The 22,322-nt window shown below is 57.0% G+C and overlaps 2 protein-coding genes across 2 annotated transcripts; both read left to right on the top strand.

Annotated features, from left to right (window-relative positions):
• The first annotated feature begins 2,684 nt into the window (after positions 1–2,684).
• TFF1 (trefoil factor 1) lies at positions 2,685–5,036 on the top strand. Its single transcript, XM_086720259.1, has 3 exons — positions 2,685–2,827; positions 4,284–4,436; positions 4,859–5,036. The coding sequence occupies exons 1-3, from the start codon at positions 2,752–2,754 to the stop codon at positions 4,873–4,875; spliced, it is 246 nt and encodes an 81-aa protein (XP_086576385.1). The 5' UTR covers positions 2,685–2,751; the 3' UTR covers positions 4,876–5,036.
• An 11,881-nt stretch (positions 5,037–16,917) lies between these two features.
• TFF2 (trefoil factor 2) lies at positions 16,918–19,964 on the top strand. Its single transcript, XM_025913827.2, has 4 exons — positions 16,918–17,056; positions 17,736–17,885; positions 18,785–18,931; positions 19,783–19,964. The coding sequence occupies exons 1-4, from the start codon at positions 16,972–16,974 to the stop codon at positions 19,794–19,796; spliced, it is 396 nt and encodes a 131-aa protein (XP_025769612.2). The 5' UTR covers positions 16,918–16,971; the 3' UTR covers positions 19,797–19,964.
• Positions 19,965–22,322: the final 2,358 nt, after the last annotated feature.

The raw sequence follows: 22,322 nt of genomic DNA, 5'->3' as shown, positions 1-22,322 counted from the left end.
TTCTTTCTTTCTTTTGTTCTTTCTTTCTTTCTTTCTTTCTTTCTTCCTTTCCCTTTCTTTCTTTTTTTTTTTTTCAACGTTTATTTATTTTTCGGACAGAGAGAGACAGAGCATGAACGGGGGAGGGGCAGAGAGAGAGGGAGACACAGAATTGGAAACAGGCTCCAGGCTCCGAGCCATCAGCCCAGAGCCCGACGCGGGGCTCGAACTCACGGACCGCGAGATCGTGACCTGGCTGAAGTCGGAGGCTTAACCGACTGCGCCACCCAGGCGCCCCTGCTTTTACCTATAAAGTAGGCTTTCCTCACTCTACTTCATCAGCCTGTCTTATATATTTAAATCGTGATCATAGACATTTTATTTTTTATTCAAAAAAAACTTTTTAATGTTTATTTTTGAGAGAGAGAGAGAGAGACAGCAAACAGAGTGCAAACAGGAGAGGGGCAGAGAGAGAGGGAGACACAGAATCGGAAACAGGCTCCAGGCTCCGAGCCATCAGCCCAGAGCCTGACGCGGGGCTCGAACTCACGGACCGTGAGATCGTGACCTGGCTGAAGTCGGACGCTTAACCGACTGCGCCACCCAGGCGCCCCCTTTCTTTCTTTATTTATTTCTTCCTTCTTTCTTTCTTCCTTCCTTTCTTCTTTCTTTCTTTCTTTCTTTCTTTCTTTCTTTCTTTCTTTCTTTCGTTCTTTCTTTCTTTCCCTTTCTTTCTTCCTTTCTTTCTTCTCTTCCTTTTTTAAAAAGCTGCTCCCTTTCTTCCTCCCTTCTTTTTTTGAAAGGTATTACAGGCAATGCTGCAAAGATGGTCCTTGTCCGTGTTTCCTTCTGCCCAAATGTGGGGGGTTTATCTGGGGGACACAGTAGACCCAGAGCCAGTGGAACTGCTGGATTGTGAGCCTGTGTAGCGTCAACACCACTGAACATCACACACTTCTGTCCCAAACTGTTGTGCAGTTTGCATTTCTGTGTCTGAGAGCTCCACATCACCCTGAGAAGTGAGTAGTGGTTTTCCTTCATCATGAGCAACATTGCAGATGCAGCCCCCGCCCCCCAGGCCCATCCCTGCCAAACTGAACCCCACAGAGGACTCTGCGCCCTGGTCCCCCCACCTCCCGGGTCCTGCACATGGGTCCTCTCCTGGAGACCCTGGTTGGCGGGCCTGAGAGGGGCCCGGGCTCAGGGTGGGAGCTCCCCTCCAGAGGGGCTTACTCACCAGGCACAAGGAAAGTGAGTGCCTCTCCAAGGCTAGCCGTTCTCAGAGCCCCATCTTTCAATGAGGAAAAACTATTTCTCCTATGGCTCATTCATTAATTAATTCATTCATTCTTCCACAGATATTTATGGAATAAGGACGGAGGTCAGCATTGGGCCACTGGAATGCACTGAACACACAGAGCCCCCTGCCCTTGCAGACCTTCTGTCTCCGGGGGACAGAACAAGTTCCCTGTGCACCAGGATGGCAAGGGCTCCGGGACGGAAGACCCCAGAGCAGCTGGGGCTAGGGGAGTGCAGGCTGCAGGTGGCTCTTGAGCACAAAGTCAAGGGGGCCTCACTCGGGGACCTGAGATGGAGAGAGAGGTCCCCCAGAGGGAGGAACACCTGTCCTCAGTCGGTTTAGATGGTTGCTCCTATCTACACAACTTCTGGTTATGAACATGAAATTTTAAAAAGACAATTTGGGTGCGCCGGGGTGGCTCAGATGGTTGAGCATCCAACTTCAGCTCAGGTCATGATCTCACAGTGTGAGTTCGAGCCCCGAGTCAGGCTCTGGGCTGACAGCTTGGAGCCTGGAGCCTGCTTCGGATTCTGTGTCTCCCTCTCTCTCTGCCCCTCCCCCGCTCGTGCTTTTTCTCTCTCTCTCTCTCTCTCTTTCTCTCTCTGTCTCTCAAAAACAAATAAAGATTAAAAAAAATTTTTTTTAAGGAAAAAGAAAAAAAATTAGGTAAATAAGTAAAAATGCTCATGCACGTCCTCTGAGTGGGATGTTAAACATTTCTGAGTTTTCAATGTTGGTGCCCCGTGGATCATGAGCCCCTCGGGGGAGTCATGTTTCCTCCGGGAGGGACCTCATCGTGCTTTGGTCACATACGACTTTGCCACAGAAACGCCAACAGAGACAGAACTCCTGGGGAGAAGATGACGTTTGAAGTCCTGAGTGCTCTGGTGGAGAGGGGAGGGGACACGGGCCTGTCCCCTTCCTGCTCCTCTTGTCCCGCCAGGGCTCTCCCCCTTACCCCCACCTGGATTCTCAGAATCTCAGATCGATGGAGAACGTGGTCTGGTGGCTGGGCCCTGTTTGCTCTTTCTCCTTCCCACCCCACCCCCCCACCCCGTCCCCGCATCAGCCGACCCCGTGAAGGGTGACCCCGTGAGCCACTGTTGACACAACTGTGATTTTTCGGGCCACCTCTCCTGTGACTCACTCTTCGGTGAGTGTAATGTTGACATTCACAGGAGGGCCTCCACTGCGGTTAGGAGCTGGATGGGGTCGTGGCCCGGGAGACTCCCACGGCACAGGAGGGACCTTCTGAGGTCCCTCAGCCAGAAGACAATTCGGCACTTGCTTGTATCAACACACTGTGTTGATCAGAGGAGATTATGCGGAGTGGAGAATTGCGGGACCCTCCTTAGGCAAATGTTACCTAACACTCGTTGGGCAAACAGGCCTGCATAAAATCCAGAGCCTGGACGGGTTCTCATCCCTGACTCGTGGTCTCCGGTAGAGCAGAGAGGAAGGTCACGGCCGCCATGGAGCCCAGGGTTATCTGCGTCCTGCTGTTGGTCTCCACACTGGCCCTCAGTTCCTTGGCCCAGGGCCAGCTGGGTAAGCAGCCTTCTCCTCGCGTCACGGTGGGCACCAGCCCCTGGCGGGGGGGGGGGGGGGGACACCGTGCGTCACAGTCCATGTGTTTGAGCCGAGCACTGTTCTGGGCCCTGGGAGGATTTTGGAGGGTGAAGGCAGGTGGAAAGCAGCAAAAGAGCAGAGGCCACAGAAGCTCCGAGCGCTGCTGGGAGGACGCGGGTGGACGCCCCAGTGGAAATCGCTTCCGCGTAGTTCTGTCGTGAGACAGTCCATTGGGTGGACAGCAGCTTGGAAACCTTGACTTCCTGTTGCGCAGTGCCGGCCGGGAGGGGCCGCATCGCCCAGCGAGCCCCCCGCCCCCACTGCCCCAGCTGCCACTTCGCCCTCGGGCAGGGGGAGGGACACAGAGCTACGTCTGAACGTGCTCACGCACGTGCACACACTCACACGTGCACGTGCATGTGTCCTCCTGACTTCACAGCCTCCCTGTGTGTGTGTGTGGGGGGGGGCAATGCCACCTCCCCTCTCGGGTGCAGAGCAAGACCCGGGGAGGCTGCCATCCTGCAGGGGCCGCCCAGCCGGCGGGAGGTGGTCCAGAACTTTCCCGGGAAGCCACGGAACCCTTTCTTCAGAGAAAGCTTGAGGCGATCCTCCCCTTCATGTGCTTTGCCGGGTCTAACAGAGGAACAGACGTGGGTTCGGCCCCTTCAGTTCTCGTGTGTAGACCACACGGGAGCCCCGCGTCCCCTGTGCGGTCTGGCCACGTGGTCTGGCTTCCATCACCAGCCCCCACTCCGGGTTAAAGCTGGCGCCCACCCACCCCAGCCCCTGCGTCTTTCTTGCAAACGGGGCGACGCCTCCGGAAATGCACTTTGCTCCCCCACTCTCTTGACTGCCTTTGAGCACGCCGCTCCCCCTGCAGGATATCCCCACGGCCTCGTCCCCACCTAGAAGCCCTCCTTGCTTCGTTCAGTCTGGTCCCTGTCCGTCCCGTGCTTGCCCTCAGCACCCTGGGACGGACACACTGTGCCATTTGGGGCATTTACTTGGCTTTCTCCTCCCTTAGGCTGCTAGCTTCTTAACAACGACTGTCCTATTTTTAGTTTCCGGGTCCCCAGCTCCCGGCACAGGGCCCGGCACGAGCTTGACCTTCACCGTCTGGTTTTGCTGTGCTAATTTCTGTTTCTAGCACGCACAAACGATGCTCCATAGGTGCTAAGCGGAGTTATTGTTGGCTGGAATGAATGAATGCATCCGTAAGTTCTGTCGCTGGGCGTGACGTTTACAAATCCCGGGCACCTTGCGATGGCCCTGAGCTTCTGTGTCTTTGTATCTGGAGACGAGGGACAGGGTGTCCCTCTTGTCCCCTGAGCCCCGAGTCCCCATCAGCGGCGCCAGCTGGCTGCTGATTCAACTGGAGGAGAAGGCGGATGACAGCCCGAGACCTGACTTGGCCTCTTGTCCCCTATACGTTCAGAGACATGCGTCGTGGATCCTCACAAGAGGACGAACTGTGGCTCCCCGGGAATCACGCCCTCCCAGTGCAAAGATAAGGGCTGCTGCTTCGACAACACTGTGCGTGGAGTCCCGTGGTGCTTCTTCCCCGTGGCCGTGGACAACCCTCCCGAAGGTAGGGCCAGGGCGGCTCTGGGGGGTCTGAAGGTGTAGGATGAGTGACGGGACGGCCTGGGAGCGCACGGCCCTGGTCCGCACCGCCGGCTGTGTCTGCACGCCCGACAGGGGCCGCGGGGTGGCCGTGGGGAGGTGGCGTCAGGCTGACGTCGGGCTGGGGGCACAAAGACCGGGCTGAAACGTCGCTCGGCGAGGAGTTCTGTCTGTTCGTGGCTTTTCTTCGCGTGGCTAACCGGAAGCCTCTGACGAATCCTGGTTGCTCCTTACCTGCCGCTTGGCTGCAGGGGAGGAAACGCCAACCACGATATGAGGCTGGAGCGAGTTTTCTAAGGAAACGTCCCCCTTGGGCTGCCGAGTCCGATTTCTGTGGTTATTTACCTCTCCCTGCCTCGCGCCTTCTCCCCCCGCCTCACCCTTCAGAGGAGTGCCCCTTCTAGACGCGCTTCGGCCGAGCCTCGCCAGGAGCGGCCATGGCCTCCCCGGTGGCCGGGAGCCCAGCCCTCGGGGCCTCCGCACCTGCACCAGCGCTCACTGCGTGGACGGACTCACACACTCCCCTGCTCGAAATTGGCTTAAAGATTAAAAGACATGGATGTTACTCGTGTTTTCAGTTCTTGTGAAAAACTGCAAATGATTGGACTTTGCGAGGGCCCGAGGAGGGAATGACGCGCTCACCGTGCCACCAAGGCCCCCTAGGCGTGTGTCAGCGGTGGGCGTCAACCCATGAGCCCGCTAGATTGCCTCGGGCAAAGCTCGCGTCCTGGGGAGGGCAGTTGGTCTGGTCCCCGGCACCAGAGGGGCGGGCTCACCCCCATGACATGGAGCCCCAGGCCTTTCCCCGGGTACCTGCCGCCCATTCCCCACCTTCTTTCTTACCTGACTCCCGCTCTACCTAAAGCGGAGGCAAGTACTCACTCTCCCGGCCTCTCACAGCTGCAGGAGGCTGCGTGGCTTCCTTCTGACTCTTGAGCCACAAGGGCGTCTGTCTATTCGGAGGCTCTGGGGAGTGACTTTTCCTCCTTGGGAGAAGAGCTCCCTCTGGCGGTCCTGGCCAGGCTCTGCAGCCTTGCCTTCGGACGCTGTGTGCTCTGAGGGTGTGATGTGCTGCTCCAAGCAGCCGTTCTGTGCTAATGAGGAAAAGGCATAGAACTAGAGGTTTGACACCCCTGGGCTCCTGATCTGACTCACCCACCTTGAGACTTCATGTTGAGTAAACCCAAATGTCCCGATGGGTTAAACCACTGCTCGTTTGGTCTTCTGTTCCTCGACCACACATAACCAAGGCCCAGCCACCGTGGGGGGAGAGGGGTGCAGCGAACTCTCACCCAACGTGAAAGTCCTTTGGCAGAGTCCTCCCTTGAGCTGTTAAAGGAGCAGGCAATCTATTGGTTTCCTCCTTCACACCCAGCACTCCCCCCCACAGCTACTCCCTAAGCCCTTGGTGTGACGCAGGCTCTCAGCGGAAGCTCGGGGTCCGTGTCAGGAGTGAACAGCAGGTGTTGCGGGGAGAGTTAAAAGGCATATCTTTCTGTTTTCGAAACCAACTCCCTTACAAATGATATCTCGTCCTTATCTTCCCAACTGACGAGGATGGGCGGGAGAACGTTTGCCAGTCTCCCGAGTGAGCAGGCACACCGCCCGACCAGCCCAGCCACCCTCCTGGATCACGGGCTCTCCAGAATCCGGGTCTGTGATAATTTCAAGGATGCAGCTGAGAGAAAGGTGGGGGTGGAGGACGCCTTCGCTCCTTCCCGTGTCACACGGGACCTAGCGTGCTGGACAATAGACGACTTCTCTGCTGGAGCCAACACAGCAGGGCATGTGATTGTGAGATGGCCCCCCCCCCGACTCCCCCAGACTGCTGTGTGGCTCAAGTGGCACTTTCCGTGACCCGCTGACCGGGGGCTCCTTGATCGCAGCACTCCCGTGGCTGGGAGTGTCCAGCAGGGACGGGCCTTCCTCCTGGCCCATGCACCAGGAGAGGCCCCGGGCCGGGTGACTAGCTGTGTCCCCAGCTTCCTTGCATTTCCCTGGATTCCTGCCCGGTGAGGGCGGGGTGGGGGGAGGGGCTGAAGGCTGGTAGTGTCTCCAGCTCCCCCTCCCACCATGTGACACGGGGAGAAATCCGGGTCTGGCATCCGCGGGGGACCATCCAGGATGCGTGGCTGTGTGATCTTGGCCCCAGCATCTGGACTGCAGCCTAGAGAGAGCCTGGGGACTCTGCAGGGATGGCCCTGCCTCCAGAGGGGACACGCGGCCTTCTGTCCCTGCCTGGGAGGTGGGGCACAAGGGAGGTTCAGTTTGGTCTCTGCTACTCTGTCCTTGTGGAAAATCGCACCCTGTCCAAGAATCCCGCCAGCAGACTACAGACGAGGGGAGGGCGAGAAAACACTCAGGTGGCAGCGGGGGTCCTGACGTATCAGAGGGGTGGGGCGCCCCGAAGGCTCTAGGACTCGAACTGCCTTGGGGACACTCAGTGTAAGCTGCTCTGTGTCTGTCTCTCTGTCCCTCGGTCCCTCCGTCCCTTGGTGGCCCGCAGCTCCCTGAAGCTTTGCTGTGGGGGCTGGGGAGCCTGAGGGGTAACGTGGGCGCAGAGGCTGGAGCTGGGGTCAGGGGCACTGGGGGCATGCGGCTTTCTCCTCGGGTCCAAGGAGGGAGACTGCCTGGCAGAACAGAGAGGCTCTGCGGCGGTGACAGGGGCTGTGTCCTCAGCGCTGGGAACACAGAGGAGTCACTGCTCCATGGGTGGACCTATGGCCCCCTCCCAGCCCCCTCCCAGCCCCCTCCTGACCACCCTCCCGGGCCCACTCCAGCCCCCCACTGGACTCCTCCCGGCCCCCTCCCAGCCACCCTCCAGGCCCCCTCCAGCCCCTTCCTGACCCCCTCCAGCCCCCTCCAGACCCTTCCTAGCCCCCTCCTAGCCACCCTCCAGGCCACCCCCCAGCCACCCTCCAGGCCCCTCTGGTCCCCTCTTCGTCCCCTGCAGATCCCTCCCAGCCCCCTCCTGACCACCCTCCCGGGCCCACTCCAGCTCCCCACTGGACTCCTCCCGGCCCCTTCCCAGCCACCCTCCAGGCCCCCTCCAGCCCCTTCCTGACCCCCTCCAGCCCCCTCCAGACCCCTCCTAGCCCCCTCCTGGCCACCCTCCAGGCCCCTTTGGCCCCCTCTTCGTCCCCTCCAGATCCCTCCAGGCCCCCTCCAGGCCCCCCCAGTTCCCTCCAGCCCCCTCTCCAGGCCCCGGGGCCACCCCCAGCCCTCCCCTGCCTCCCAGCAATAGGAACCCCCGGTGGCCTGGTTGTGGCAGCCTGGGGCCCCTTGAGTCCTTGAAGTGCCAAAGGGGGTGGGAAGCAGGCAGCTGTGGCAACAAAGCACCTTCGAGGGAACCGTTGTGCTGATAAGGCGCCAGGAGGGACATGTCTGTCACACGCGTGCACACACGCACGCACATTCTGCTCTTAAAGGGCCCCGGGGAACCCAGAGAAGGGGGCCATTTGGGGCAAGCCTTCCGTACCTTACACCGCTGGATTTCCGTCGGAGGAGAGGAGGCCACCTGATACCTGCTCTGTTTGAACACATCGCTTGGCAGTGGAAAGATTTGTATATTTTCTATGTCGTTTTCAGGAACAGGCAATGGAGTGATGTGTCTGCTTACAGTGATCTTGGTTTTACTAGACACGAAGCTAAAATGCCAGCTTGATCCATTTAAACCCTGGCAAAGCTGTCCTTCCCAACCCGCTTGCTGCCCTTTTCCCACCAGCCTGGAAACCAGCATCTCAGGGGACCTTCCAGAACTTTCCACGTCCTTGAAGGACTTCAGGAAGTCTCCCGTGGCAAGCGATTCACGTTTCAGGCGGAGTTGGGGGATCTCGTAGGTAGACAGCTGGCGTGGGAGAGAGTTGGTCTCCGTCAGCCCTGGAACGGACCCAGAATCTCGGAATGCACGATGGAGGAGCTCCCAGGAGAGGAGCGGGGAGGACGACGGAGAGGGGCCAGGCCAGGGCGGGGGCACGTCCTGACCCTGAGGCTGACGGGGCTGCGGCCCTGAGGTTCCAGTGACACCCTGAAGCCAGATAACCCTCTCCCCGCTTTCTCCTCCAGCTGGAGTTGGTGTGTTAGCTCAGGCCACCTCGGTGAAGGACCGCACACTGAGGGACAGCGCAGAACGTGCTGGGGATCCTCTCTCTCCCCCTCTTTGTGCCCCTTCCCAGCTCATGTGCTCTCTTTCTTTCTCTCAGAGTAAATAAATAAAATAAACTTAAAAAAAAAAGGTAGACGGTAACCTGTAGGACATGTGACATGATGAAAGGGAAAGAACAACAGAAATGTTGCCAAAAACAGGCAGGGCTGGAAAGACCAGGCCATCAGAAGCAGACTGTGCATGTCTGGGCTGACAGCTTTCTGACACCCCTCAGTCAGGTACCCATCGTGACTCCCATCAGGGCCCAAATGGGGGTCCATGTGTCAACCCCAGAAACACAGACTAATGTCACGGCTGTTCTGCGGGTCACTGTGGGCTATGGCTGGGCAGGAAGTGTTCACCCCGGGTCTCTGCAATGAAGCCTGAGCTTATGGTGGCCCCTGGTGCCATCCATGTCCTGGCCCCTTGCCCAGATGCCAATTCTGGTCCCAGTTACCATGCGTTGGTGGAAAGTCCGAGAACAGGACAGGACCCGTGAGTATTTCCTGACCCAGGATCAGGTGTGTGGTCCTTCTAAACCCACCTGCACCTCAGGCGAAATGTGAACCTGCCTCTCGATTTTCACACGCGTTACAGATGGATTACCACGATCTGTGGCTTTGCTCCACGAGCCTTTCTGTTCTGTGTACCTGTTGGCGACCCTTGCTTCCGGATGATTTCCCACACAGGAACAGGGTTCTGTTCAGAAAAATGTTGAACTAAGCGCCAGACCAGGAACCAGTTCTCGAAGCCAAGTTGTGGTTTCAGATCATGTTTGTAGGGTCACTGACAAGGATATTGTTAGCTTAAGAAAACTCCCTCACCTTTCTCTGTGAGTTCGGGGAAAGGCGGTTGGTGGAAAGGTTCAGTGCCTGCGAGCCTGATAGGAAACATCAGCTCAAAGAGAGACACACACATGGCAAGCCCAGCACCGGAACTTACCGGAAGGTGTCTAGGGCTCCTAGGGAACAGTCACTCGTGTAGGGTCCGAGCAGATGGAAAGTTACAGTTGGCAATAAGAAGAGCATTGGCATTGTTTGTAAAGGTATTTCTTAATTGCTCTCAGCTCGTAACGTTGCTCTGAGCTGGCCGTTTGGGGGGTAGCAGATTGAATCGGGGAAAACCACACACAGCTACATACGTATGCGGTGCAACACGACGGAGTGACCCGAAAGTTGGGGACGTGTACTCTTAAGGCAAACGTTGAAAGGACTTTCAGTCAGTGCGGAGAACTTGGAAGGGCTGAGAGTTTACCTTCCTTGCAAGCTGACAGACTGCCAGGTGCTGGCAGAGGATACGAGATTCCTGGTTCAGAGGCAAAGGGCTCTATTACTCACGGCAGAGCCCACAGCATGGGCCTCAGCATCTTTGTGCTGCCTCCCTCTGCCCCCAAGTCCTCCTGGGGTGGCATGGACAGGCCCGGACGGATGCGGGCACACAGAGTGGGTTGCAGTAGAGGCGGGGAGCTCTGACCACTTCAGGGACTCCAGTCTCTTCAGGGGCAGGAAGCTTGCCTGCCTTTGTCCTGGAGGGAGGCATCGTATCTACCTTCCGTGGTTGTTTGCTGCACAAACATTGGACAGCTGAGATCAAGAGCAGTTAATGAGTCACATACACTCACCCCCGGGGGGGAAGACGTCACGCTGCACAGGGCCACATGGGTTGCAGCCCCGGGAACAGAAAGAGCCCCGAGGGCTGTGGCAGGAGGCTCTGGAGGAATGAGAGAGGGTGGAGTGCCTTCAGGAGGTTCCCGCAGGAGAGGGTGGCTGGCTTGGTTGAGTAATTCTGCGGCTGGCCTGGGAGGGAGACCCACCGCTCAGGGGTGAGCAGAAACCGTGCTTGGCCCCTTGATAAGGAGGGTTGTTTGTCCAGGGGGCCATATCTGTGGGAGCAGAGCAGGGAGGGGAACTTGAGTTTCGCCACTCGAAGCCCTCCAGTTCCACCAGATGCCAAGGCAGCGTGTACCCCTAAACCTTGATTGTAGGTCCCATACCGTATGGATCGCTAATGCCTCGTTCACATGCACAGAAATGAGACACTCGTGGAGAACTGTCTCCCAACAATGTGTACCCAATGTATCGTTTTCGAGACCAGATTACGGAAGGAGAGAAAAAGCAAAAAACAAAACAAACATCGAGGCGCTTTTCAAGAGCAGATTACAGAAGAAGGAGAACAAACATCGAGGCATGTTCCCGCAACATCTTCTTTACAAATGAAATAAAATACAAATATTTCTCTCCATCTTTATTTTGAAAATTCACTGTTAGAGTTTTAAGACGGGGTATGGAGATTTTTCTTTCATAAAGGGCCAGATAGTAAATATTTTAAGTCTTGTGGGGTTTACAGTCTCCATCACAACTCAAAAGGTCTTCCACTATAACGTGGAAATAGTCATAAAAAGGATTTAAATGGGCATGCTGGCTTCTCATAAAGTTTTATTTAGAAAACAGACAATGAGCCCACGGGCCATAGTTTGCCAACTTCTATTACAGTGTATTATTCTTCCTTGATATGTAGTAACTTGTATGGTTCAAATATTTTTTTTTATTTAATTTTTTTTAATGTTTATTTATTTTGGGGACAGAGAGAGACAGAGCATGAACGGGGGAGGGTCAGAGAGAGAGGGAGACACAGAATCGGAAGCAGGCTCCAGGCTCTGAGCCATCAGCCCAGAGCCCGACGCGGGGCTCGAACTCACGGACCGCGAGATTGTGACCTGAGCTGAAGTCGGACACTTAACCGACTGAGCCACCCAGGTGCCCCGATGGTTCAAATATTTTTAAGTTTTAAGATTGGCCAGATCATGGCTTGTCTCAGCGTGGTGCCGGTAAAACGAACCAAAGAACCCACTCAGATACCACAGAGACGTCTTCAAGTAATTTAAATCATTTTTAAAAATTTTCTAAACAAATTTATTTATTTATTTTGAGAGAGACAGAGTCAGCGGGAGTCGGGGAGGGGCAGAGAGGGAATCCCAAGCAGGCCCCACACTGCCAGCACAGAGCCTGATGCAGGGCTCAAACCCACAAACTGTGAGATCATGACCCGAGCCAAAACCAAGAGTCAGATGCTTAACTGACTGAGCCACCCAGGCGCCCCTAAATCTTTTTTTTTTTTTTTTTTTGGTAAGTCTATGTATTTATTTTGAGAGAGAGAGAGGAGGGGAGGGGCAGAGAGAGAGGGAGAGAGAATCCCAAGCAGACTCCACGCTGTCTGTGCCGAACCCTACTCTGGGCTCGAACCCACGAACTGTGAGATCATGACCCGAGCTGAGATCAAGAGTCGGACTGTTAACTGACTGAGCCACCCAAGTGCCCCTTCAAGTAATTTCAGTCTTAACAGGAGTCTTTCAAAGAAGTTCAAGGAGGAATTTTATCACACAGCACATTGAAAACGGTGCTAAAATTCATGTCTGCCTAATTATATCTCTCAAATATAAGTTATCAAGAATCTCCAATGTCATTCCCTCCCAGACTCTATCAGAATTCCTATCAGCATTGGTTCATTTGCTTATTTCTTCTCCCAGTTTTAGCCACGTTTTTGATTATATGGATGATTTTAGTTTTGGGCTTTAAAGATTCTACTATTTAGCAGGTTTTAAAATATTTTATTTATTTTTGAGAGAGAGAGAGAGAGAGAGAGAGGACAACAGAGGAGAGGCAGGGAGAGGGAGACACAGAATCCAAAGCAGGCTCCAGGCCCTGAGCCGTCAGCACAGAGCCCAATGTGGGGCTTGAACCCACAGACCCCAAGATCAGACACTTAACCAGCTGAACCCCCCCCCCCAGGCGCCCTTTTTCAGCCAATTTATTGACCAGCACAACCAAACTGCAGACGCCTGCATGCTGAGGAGGGGGCTGGGGGAGCCCTGCTCTTCTGGATTTGAGGAGATTGGGTCTGTAAAAATGATATATTATTGGGGTGCCTGGGCGGCTCAGTGAGTTAAGCGTCCCACTCTTGATCTCGGCTCCGGTCATGATCTCATGGTTCGTGGGTTCAAGCCCCGCGTCGGGCTCTGTGCCGACAGCGCAAAGCCCGCTTGGGATTCTGTCTCTCTCTCCCTCGCTCACTCTCTCTCTCTCTCAAAATAAATAAGTAAACTTTAAAATGTGAGATTTTATCTTACTCAGGTTTTAGGGGGCTTGTGACACTTTGAAAAGCATTTAAACTTCTTCATTCCACCTCTCCTCTTACCTCTCCTTGGGACACCTGCTCACTCTCTGTCCCTCTCTGTCTCAAAAATAAATAAAACATTAAAAAAAGTTTTTAATGACACACAGGTGCCAAGCAGGTGCCACGGTGAGTGGATCCTGCCAGCTGAGAAGGGGTCACCGCAACCTCAGCCAGAAACACGACCTTGAAACGTCCCCGGACAACAGGTTTGCAGGTGGCCGACTCTCTTGGCTTCTGTTACATGTCTAAAAAAACCCAAAACAAAGTGGTTTGAAATCTCTGTGCCTTCTTCTGCTCAATTTTGCTGTGAACCCAGCACGGTTCTAAAAATAAAAGCCATTTTTTATTTTTTTGGTGTATTTATTTATTTCTGAGACAGAGCACGAGTGGGGGAAGGGCAGAGAGAGAGGGAGACACAGAATGTGAAGCGGGGCTCCAGGCTCCGAGCCGTCAGCCCAGAGCCCGACGCGGGGCTCGAACCCACGAACCGTGAGATCATGACCTGAGCTGAAGTCGGACGCTCAACCGACTGAGCCACACAGGCACCCCAAAATCCATTTTTTAAAGCGTATTTTGCCTTTCTCTTTGAGGAGTATTCTTACTGAGTCTAGAATTCTGTCTTTACAAATCTTTCAGTGCTTAAAAATTGTCACTCGGTTCCTTCTGGTTTGCACTGGCCCAGCGAGAAGTCACCTGACTTGTCCTGTATGTGGAGAGCTCCAGCGGCCGCAAGGATTATATTAAACACTCATTTTCAACAATCCGAGCTTTGCCTGGGTGCGGTTCTCTTTGTACTTCTCTTGCTTGGAGTTTGTTGAGCTTCTAAGATACGTGGGTTTAGAGTTTTCAACAAGCGTCCCCCCTAAACTGCTTGCCCATTATTTCTTCAAATACTTTTTCTCTCCTCTCCTGCCGGCACCCCGATTACATGACTGTTAGAACCCTTGAAAATGCCTCTGGGGTCACTGAGGTTCTATTCGCTGTTCTCAGCCCCCTTTCTCTCTCCGCGAGAGTCTGAAGAATTTACACTGCGCTGGCTTCAGATAAACTGCCATTTCCTTTCTTTTCTTTTAAAAATTTTTTTTAATGTTTACTTATTTTTGAGAGAGACGGAAAGGCACAGAGTGTGAGTAGGGGACAGGCAGAGAGAGAGAGGGAGACACAGAATCCAATGCAGGTTCCAGGCTCTGAGCTGTCAGCACAGAGCCCAACTCGGGGCTCGAACCCACGGACCACGAGATCATCACCCGAGCCGAAGTCGGACGCTCAACCGACTGAGCCCCCCAGGCACCCCTGGGTCTATTTTTATTCCCTGTGTTTTCCAATGACCATGGGTCATGTTTTCCAGCTCCTTCACATGTCTGGTTTTGCGCTAAACATCGTGGATGTAATGTCACGTGTCTGGGTTTTGCTGTCTCCCTTAGTAAAATTACCTGCTTTTAGGACTTGTTTTAAAGTTCCGCGAGGACGGGCACGGAGCGCCTTTGTTCTAGAACTGGATCAACCCTGCTTTTATGGCATAATGTGGCCTGAATGTTTGTGTCCCCATAAGATTAAGGTCCTAACCCCCGATACGATCGTTGTTTGGAGGTGGGGCCTTTGGGAGGTAATTAGGGCCAGCTGAGGTCATGAGGATGATGTCCTCATGGTCTGACACCAGAGCTCTCTCTCTCTCTCTCTCTCTCTCTCTCTCAGGCAAGGACACAGCGAGAAGGTGGCGTCTGCGGACCAGGAGGAGACCCCTCCCCAGAACCACACCCCCCTCACGCAGGGAGCCTGATCTTGGACATCCAGCCTCCAGAGCTGTGGGAAATAAAGGTCTGCTGTTCAAGGCACCCCGTCTGTGGCGTTTTGACGTGGCCACCTGAGCCGGCTAAGACACGGCAGGGCCTTCTGTGTCCCTGCTGAGTGCCCAACACGACCAATGGGCTTTCTCCCACTGTCAGAGCTCGGATGATTCCCGCCCTGTGGCCACCCCACTCGCCCTCCTCGGGGTTCTTTCTTTCCCCAGCAGCTGCTCCCACCTGCCCTGCGTCCGCGTGGGCAGCTTCGTTCTTTCAGTAAAACCCCAGGGAGACCCCGCCCACTCCTATTTCCGGAGCGCCCTCCTCTCTGGGACCCCTCCCCTGAAATCCACTCCCTCCGAGGCTTCTAATCCAGCCTCTGTCCCCGCAGCCCGGCGAGTCTGCCTGCTGCCTGTGGCCCAACCGGCACCTGCTGGCCGAGAACGAGAACGAGGGCGATGGAGGGGCGCCCGCACCGCTTCCTTCCCTCGGCCTGCCACTGCTCTGTACATGCTCAGCATCTGTGCCCGCTGTTTCCCATGTTTCGAGTTACCTGTGCCGGGAGGGACGGTCTGGGACCAGTTTCTCCGCGAGAGTCGGAGGCAGCGATCCCCACGAGGGACGTCTGTGGAGGTTCCCGTCTGTCGGGGTCTGTTTTCTGTGTGAACTGAAAGACGGTATCCCCGCTGCAGTTTGGGGGACGGAAGCGACGGGGCTGGAGCAGAATAACCCCAAAGGAAAGGGTCCGTGCCGGCGAGGGCCGGGATCCGTGCAGACCCCGCACCGACCGTGGCCGCGGTCGGAGGCGGACGTCCGGTGGGTTCAGCGGGTGCAGCGGGCCTGGAGACAGTTCGCAGATGGGCGCACCGCTGGGCGCCAGGGCGACGGAGCGGATGCACTGGGGACCGTGGGGAGCAGGCTGGGAAGGAGGGGTGGGGGAAGGGACGGGCACGATGGCTCACAGAGGGAACGAGAGGGACCGAGGGGTCCCTGGGGATGTGGAGAACAGAGAAAACGTTAGGCACTTAGGACACCTGAACGGAAAGGACGTTGACGTGTCTTCTTTCTGAGTGGAGCGTGGGTCCCCAGTGTGCTCGTGGGAGACCCGTAGCAGACACGGAGTAGGGAGGGGTGTTCCCAGAGACGAAACCACAAGCGACTATGAGTTTGGATGAGCTGCCCACGGGGACGTGGGATGCGGAAGCCAGCAGGGATGTTGCTAAGTCTTGGCGTGAAACGAACACAGTGAACTCAGTGCTGAAATCCTGGACAGAAGTGACCGGCTGAAGGTCGGCAGATGACGTAGGGCAGGGGCATCGGAAGTGGTGCGGGTCACAGCCTGCTTCCCCAAGGAGCATGCTTTTCCCACGCACGTGGAGACACCTGGGCACACGGCCAGCACCCAGCCCCCCCGGCCCCCACGAGCTCAGGTGACGGGCACGCGGCCCCCAGGACTGTGTGGATGCTGAGTGTGCACATCCTGGGGCCGGACTGGGTGGGGCAGGAGGCCTGGAGCACAGAGGACACCGGGTTTGGGATTCTGTGCCTCTCTGGGTCCCGGGAGGCTCAACCTGCGACTCGCAAATGGGTGACCCCCTACAGGACCTCAGGTGGGAGTGGGGAGGGGGTCACGACCTCCTCTCTGCCCTCCATCTCCCCTCTTTGTCCCTTGGGGTGTTTCCCCCTCCCTCCCCTCCCCTCTCCCTCCGTCCCAGGCACGGACTCTCTTCCCCGGAGCATTTCACCCCTGCGCGTGGGCAGACTTCTGTCTTGAGGAGACAAAGCGCTCCAATGGAAGAGAAACCGAGGCGTTTCGGGGGTTGCTGAAATGAACCTGTCATTTTACTCACCGGCCCCGTGTCCAGAGGGAGCAGCCCCTCCCCGGGACGGACACGAGGAGACACAGGAGACAAGGGGCTGGGGCTGGCAGAGGCGTCCCCGCTGCCTTGGAGGTGGGGTCTTCTCCATGTCTCCGGCCGGCTTGGTCATTTTCCCCAGTAACCTTGGGCCTAATATTTAAAAAGAAAAAAAAAAAAAAATCCTGTAACCGCCTCCTTTATCAGGAGACATACATGGCTTATCCCTTCCTGGGTGTGATCCCGTGAGCGCCCAGTGCCAGATGTGCACGTGGCCAGTTTTCCACGTCGGCATCCTGGTGTGACCTGGCTCCCGGCCCAGGGCAGGGGGAGGCCTGGCCAGTGTGCCCGCAGCCCCTGGCGGAAACCTCGTATTGTCTCTGGAGCAGCGGGCTACCTCAGCCCCTTTTCCTAACAAAGGAGCCACAGGGCTGGTGCCCCAGGGGACACAGGAAGGTTATCTGCACTTGGTGAGCAAACAGAGAGCAGATTATAAAACAGCCCGTGGCAGCGGGCACTGTGCATTCTGCCCTGGGGTGCAACATGGACATGGGACCTCGAGGCGTCCGGCTCCTGGCGGTTCTCCTGGTCCTGGGCCTGTGGGCCCCGGCAGGGGCCCAGAAACCTTGTAAGTGAACGGCTGTAGGTTGTCCTGTGTCTCTCGGTGTCCTTGACCGGGCGACGGAGCACTGGGGCCAGCGGGCCCCGAGAACCTTCTCGCGCACCCCCAAAATGCAACGGAGGTGTGCAAACTGCGTGCTTTCTGCGGTGCCTCCCTTGGCCTCGCTGGGTCTCTGTGCTCTTGGTTGTTTCCCTCAAAGCTCCGGGTGGGGTGTGATGGGCTCACTTGAGAGCAGGAGCAGCTAAAAAGGCACCCCGAGATTCGTGATGTGGGCTATGCGATTCGTGCACCCTTCCCGCCATCAGGAAGGACACCCTGATGACGGGGGGCTGTGTGACACCTCCAGGAAAGCCATCCTTCGTGGACAAGGTCAGGGTGAGCACAGGAGCCGGTGGGCCAGCTACAGAGAAGGGCTAGGAAGGGGCCCCCAGGGTGTCTGGAGCCCACGTTGGTCACCTTTTACTCTGACTTTTCCTAGGTCCTCTGTCGGCCCTGTTTCCAGAAGTTTTCTCCTTTTTTTTTTTTAAACTAATAAAATAATTTCTGCAGAGCCCTGTGTCAGAAGGGCATCGCATGGTTCAAATACAAGCAGGATGGGACTTTTCTCTTTCCCTGCGCGGCCGCAGGACCCATGTGGCAGGTGGGGAGCACGTGTGGTTCAGGCTGACGGAGGCTCTCTCCACAGCCCCCTGCCGGTGCTCACGGGTAGCCCCCCACAAGAGGGAGAACTGTGGATTCCCGGGCATCACCAGCGACCAGTGCTTCTCCTCTGGCTGCTGCTTCGACTCCAGCGTCGTGGGGGTCCCCTGGTGTTTCCACCCACTCCCGAAGCAAGGTAACCCCCAAGGGGAGCTGGCCCTCTTCCGGCACCCTGACCGGCTTCCCAGTGTGTATGTGTGGACCCCCGCCCGGGCCAGCCAGGAGGGAGGAGAAAGGGGGCCCTGGCCCGCTGTCCACACCCGGAGCCCCCAGGGTCAGCCACTTGCCCTTCTGCAGACTTTTGTGAGAACCCGTCAGTTTCACTGTGTTAGAAGGAAAAACAGCTCTCAGGGCCCTCCTAGCTGTGCAAGTACGACTTCGGAAGGAGCTTCTAAGGGCAATGAAGGCATTTCATAGGACGGTATCCACATGACCACTCATAGACCTTAAATGGTAAGAGGCTCAGTTAAAACTTCCAGGATTTTCCTTTGAGAAGGAGTCTGACGTCAGTGCACATCAGCAAGATACCAGGTCTCTAATTCCAAGGCGTACACAAGAGAAAGTTGCGTGTGCATAGCACTCCATGTGGGTGGAAAGCGTGCCCGCGGCCGCCCGTCCACACCGCCAGCAGCTGTGGGTGACGGGCTCCCTGGGCGTCGAAGGGGACAAAACAGACGGGTGGTTGTTAGCCGGGGCCCTCCCGCTGGCGGAAGCGGGGCTGGCTTTCAGCACCTCGGCCAGATGCTCCACATGCTCAAGTTCACGGTACGGTGGGTCGGCCCATCTTACAGATGGGAATATCGAGTCCAGAGAGGCGAAATGGTTAACCCCGGGCCCCAGAACTTCCGACGTGCGGCCTCTGCGTGGATCGAAGGCGGCCGGCCTGGGGGTTGTAGTCCGGCGGCCCCCGCGCACGCCGAGGCTGAGGTCCAGCGCATCCCCCGGGGAGGACGGGAAGAGAAGTTGCCGTTAGCTAGCTGCCCTAACCGGGTCTCCGTGTCGCTCCTTTCCCGGTTCCGGGGGCCACGTGACCAGCGTCGGAGGAATGCGTCATGGAAGTCTCGGCCCGTAGGAACTGTGGGTACCCGGGCATCAGCCCCGAGGAGTGCGCCTCCCGCAAGTGCTGCTTTTCCAACAACATCTTCGAAGTGCCCTGGTGCTTCTTCCCGATGTCCGTGGACGGTAATGTCCGTGCAGGTCGGGGCGGGAACCGGGGCCGTGGCGGGGGGCTGCCGGGCCCCGAGCCGCCTCTGGCCTCACGGCCATCGACGCCAGGCCCCTGGGCCCCGTGCGGGCCAGGTCAGCACCAAGCAGCTCTGAGGGCGAGTCCAGAATGCTGTCCACGCTGACAGCTGCTTTTCCAGAAGCCGAAAGCCCCCAGGCTCCCACTGTGGCTCGTGTGACAGCCGCAGGGAGCAGGTCACTTCAGTCACACCCCTGGGTCCCGGTGCGGCTGGTGGCACCGCCCAACTCACTGTCCTCAGGCCACCGGTTTGTGGTGCTACCTACTAAGGGTTGTGTGCGGTGCTGGGGGCCGCGTGGGGGGATGTGGGCCTCGCCCAACCCCCGGGGCCTTACTGCTCCCTTCACATGGGGGCCGCAGGGACACGTTCTGCCCACGGCTGCCTGCCCAGCGCCACCCCAGGAGGGTCTGGCTGCCCCCTCCCCATTAGCTACAGCGTGTCTCCTGACACTGCGTTTGGCCACACCAAGGAAAGCTCAGACGCTTTCCCAAAATGGGCACCGTGGCCTTGACCGTGCTGGATGGTCTTTCCCCGTTTTAGAACCTCAGGGTCCTCCGGAGAGTGCAGCCTTCGCTCAGACTCGTCCGAGCGATGCCTTCGCTAAGGGTCGTTCTGGACAACTGCCATTCCTGGGGTGGGGGTGGGGGGGAGAATGGACCCCCTAGAAGTGTCCCCCTCCATCCCCCAGAACGGGGGTACTTCAGCAGGAAGTCTATTGACAGGAGCCCCCGGGCTCCCCCGGCCCCCTAACGCTGCCCATTTCAAACCTCCGCCATTTCAAATTTCCAGACTGTCATTATTAAGAGGAGTCCCTTCCGAGGACCCAGCAGCCTCCCTGGATGTCTGGAAATGAGGAATACTCACCACCACATCTCAGGTTTCCTGAGTTCCTGGCTTTCCTGAATCGGCTTCTGTCCTTTCCACAGGTTCCACATACAGCTCCTTCAAATAAAGAAAGTCCTTAAAATCTGCTCAATTTCCTCTTGGCTTCATTGAGGCAAAAGTGGAGAGAGGGGGAGAGGGAGTGTGTGTGTGTGCAGGTGAGAGGGTGCACAGCTCGGATTCTCTCATTTGCTGCTGGAACAAGAGTCCACCCGGCACACGCAGGCTGCGCCAGCCGCCATCAAGGATTGTGTGCACGGGAATTTCAGAAACCACAACCACTCCTGTTCCCGATCACTTGTGTAAAAACTCAAGTGCCTTTAGCCCTGAAAACCTCTGGGGGGGGTGGGGGGAGCGCCTCGGTGGCTCAGTCGGTTAAGCCAACTGAAACTTTGGCTCAGGTCACGATCTCGCAATTCGTGGGTTCAAGCCCCGCGTCGGGCTCCGCGACGCTGACAGCTCAGAGCCTGGAGCCTGCTTCGGATTCTGTGTCTCCCTCAGCCCCCTGCCCCGTCTCAAAAATAAGTAAATATTTTTTAAAAACTTAAGTTTAAAAAAATAAATAAATAAAATTTTAAAAAAAGTCTTGGAGTAACACATAATTTCCGATCGTAGTTACAAAATTGCTTCGCTTGTATCAAACGCATCCCGGACCCGCGGCTTCTGCACGGAGGGTGGGAGCCACCTGTTCATCCCGCGTGTGGGGCGAGGTGGGCCGGCTCAGCGCCCCCCCCCCCCCCACCCACCCAGCGACACTTTCTCAAAATGGGCTTCCATGTTTCCTGGCCTTCCCCTCTAAGTGCCGAGGTCTGAAGCCGTCCGGAGAGGAGGCTGACAGCTTCCATCATATCAAGCCAGCCCGGAAGAAGGTTTGGGCGCAAAACCTCGTTCTACGGGTCTCCACGAAAGGGTCCCGGCATTCTTCAGTCGGGCGGGAGTGCGGGCGGTGACACAGGCCAGTCTTTCTGTGGCCCCTCCCTCCTCCCCGATGCCGCCTCCAGCTTGCGCCCACCGGCTTAGCCAAGGTGTCACCCACTGGCCTGCCTGCCACCGTGGAAATCCAAGGCCTCTCCTTCCAGGGCTGGGGGTTGCCCAGGGTGCCCTCTCTGCATCCAAAGGTAGGAATGCTCAGAAACGCCTCTTCAAGGAAGGACCTCGGCCCACATCACCTCTCGGGACGCCTATTTTGAGTCAAGCCAAGTCAGCGTCATATCTTGGTCTGGCTTACAACACACCCGTGAGCTCAAGGAGACAAGGGCTCCCGTGGGACCGGGGTCTCTGGCACAGGACAGATGGGCTGCGGAGACGGACCCTGGCGCCTGTGACGTCACTCGCCACAGAGCACCGTGTCCCTCACTGTGTACTTCACGCTGGAGGCACAGCCGAACTTCGGAAAGGGTCTTGCCCCTGGACTGGAACCGAGAGTTTGGGGTTCTGCTCCCGGAACTGGCACAGGGTCGTCTTGCCTGCAGGGCTCGGGAAGCTCCAGGTCTCATACCCTCCGTGGGCCTTTCCTGGCCCGCCGCTCCTGTCCTCGGGCCCTCTGCACCCATCGGCGGGCGCGGGAACGTGGCATCCTTCTCAGAGCTTTCTCGTGCCCCCCCGGCCCCAGCCTCGCTTCCTCCCGGAGGGTCTCCTGGTGCAGCACGCCCTACCTGGAGGAGCGGAGCCTACACCGCCCGTCTGATGACCAAGGGTGGATTCTTGAACAGCGGCCATGGCCTTCGCCCTGGGCTCAGGGGCTTGGCCGACTTACCCCGTGTCAGATACTCTGCCTCCTGCTCCACCCCTGCAGATTGCAGGCCACAGCGGGGCACCCCACCGTGGTGGCTGGTGCTGTGCTCCCTCCTCCCCCTCCAGATGGGCCACCGGAGGGTCCTCGTTGTCCCAGGAGCAACAGCTGACATTCAACCCATCCCATGAGAAAAACCAACCTTCCTTTCTCCTCCTCCGATGAGGTAATTCCTTCACCCCTTTGCCGTGTCTGCTTCTCTTTCCCTCCTTCCGTCTCCCTCCCGTGGGACCCCGCTGGCTGGGCAGGGGTGCAGAGGGTCCAGCGGTTGCCCCCAGAGCCTGAGCAGAGGAAGGGGAAGGCCATCTCCGGCCCTCGATCCCACCGTCCTGGTCTCTGGCTTCTCAGTGTCCTGCAGGCTTCTTCCTGGCTGGTTCAGGTAACAGGTGCCGTGACAGGTGCTCACAGAAGAGGGGACTGGCCAGCCTTTTGGCAGCGGGAACAGCAGGACGAGTCACAGGGCACAAGTGGGTTGATATCCCACGTGTGTGACCTTGGGGGGGGTTCTCTTATCTCTCAAGATCTTCCGCTTTTCTGTTTGTAAAACATAGGTAAGAGTTAGATTCCTGGCCGTGTTGTGGTGGGAATTAAAACCGATCTTTGTGAACTGCCTGGTGCCTGGTGCCTGTGGGCTCTTTCGGGAGAGTCTGGGCAG

Source organism: Puma concolor, chromosome C2 (genome assembly GCF_028749965.1).
Source record: "Puma concolor isolate L17-30 chromosome C2, mPumCon1.1.hap2, whole genome shotgun sequence".
Classification (NCBI taxonomy): domain Eukaryota; kingdom Metazoa; phylum Chordata; class Mammalia; order Carnivora; family Felidae; genus Puma; species Puma concolor.
Note: the sequence above shows the minus strand (reverse complement) of the source record. Positions and strands in the feature narration are given on the sequence as shown.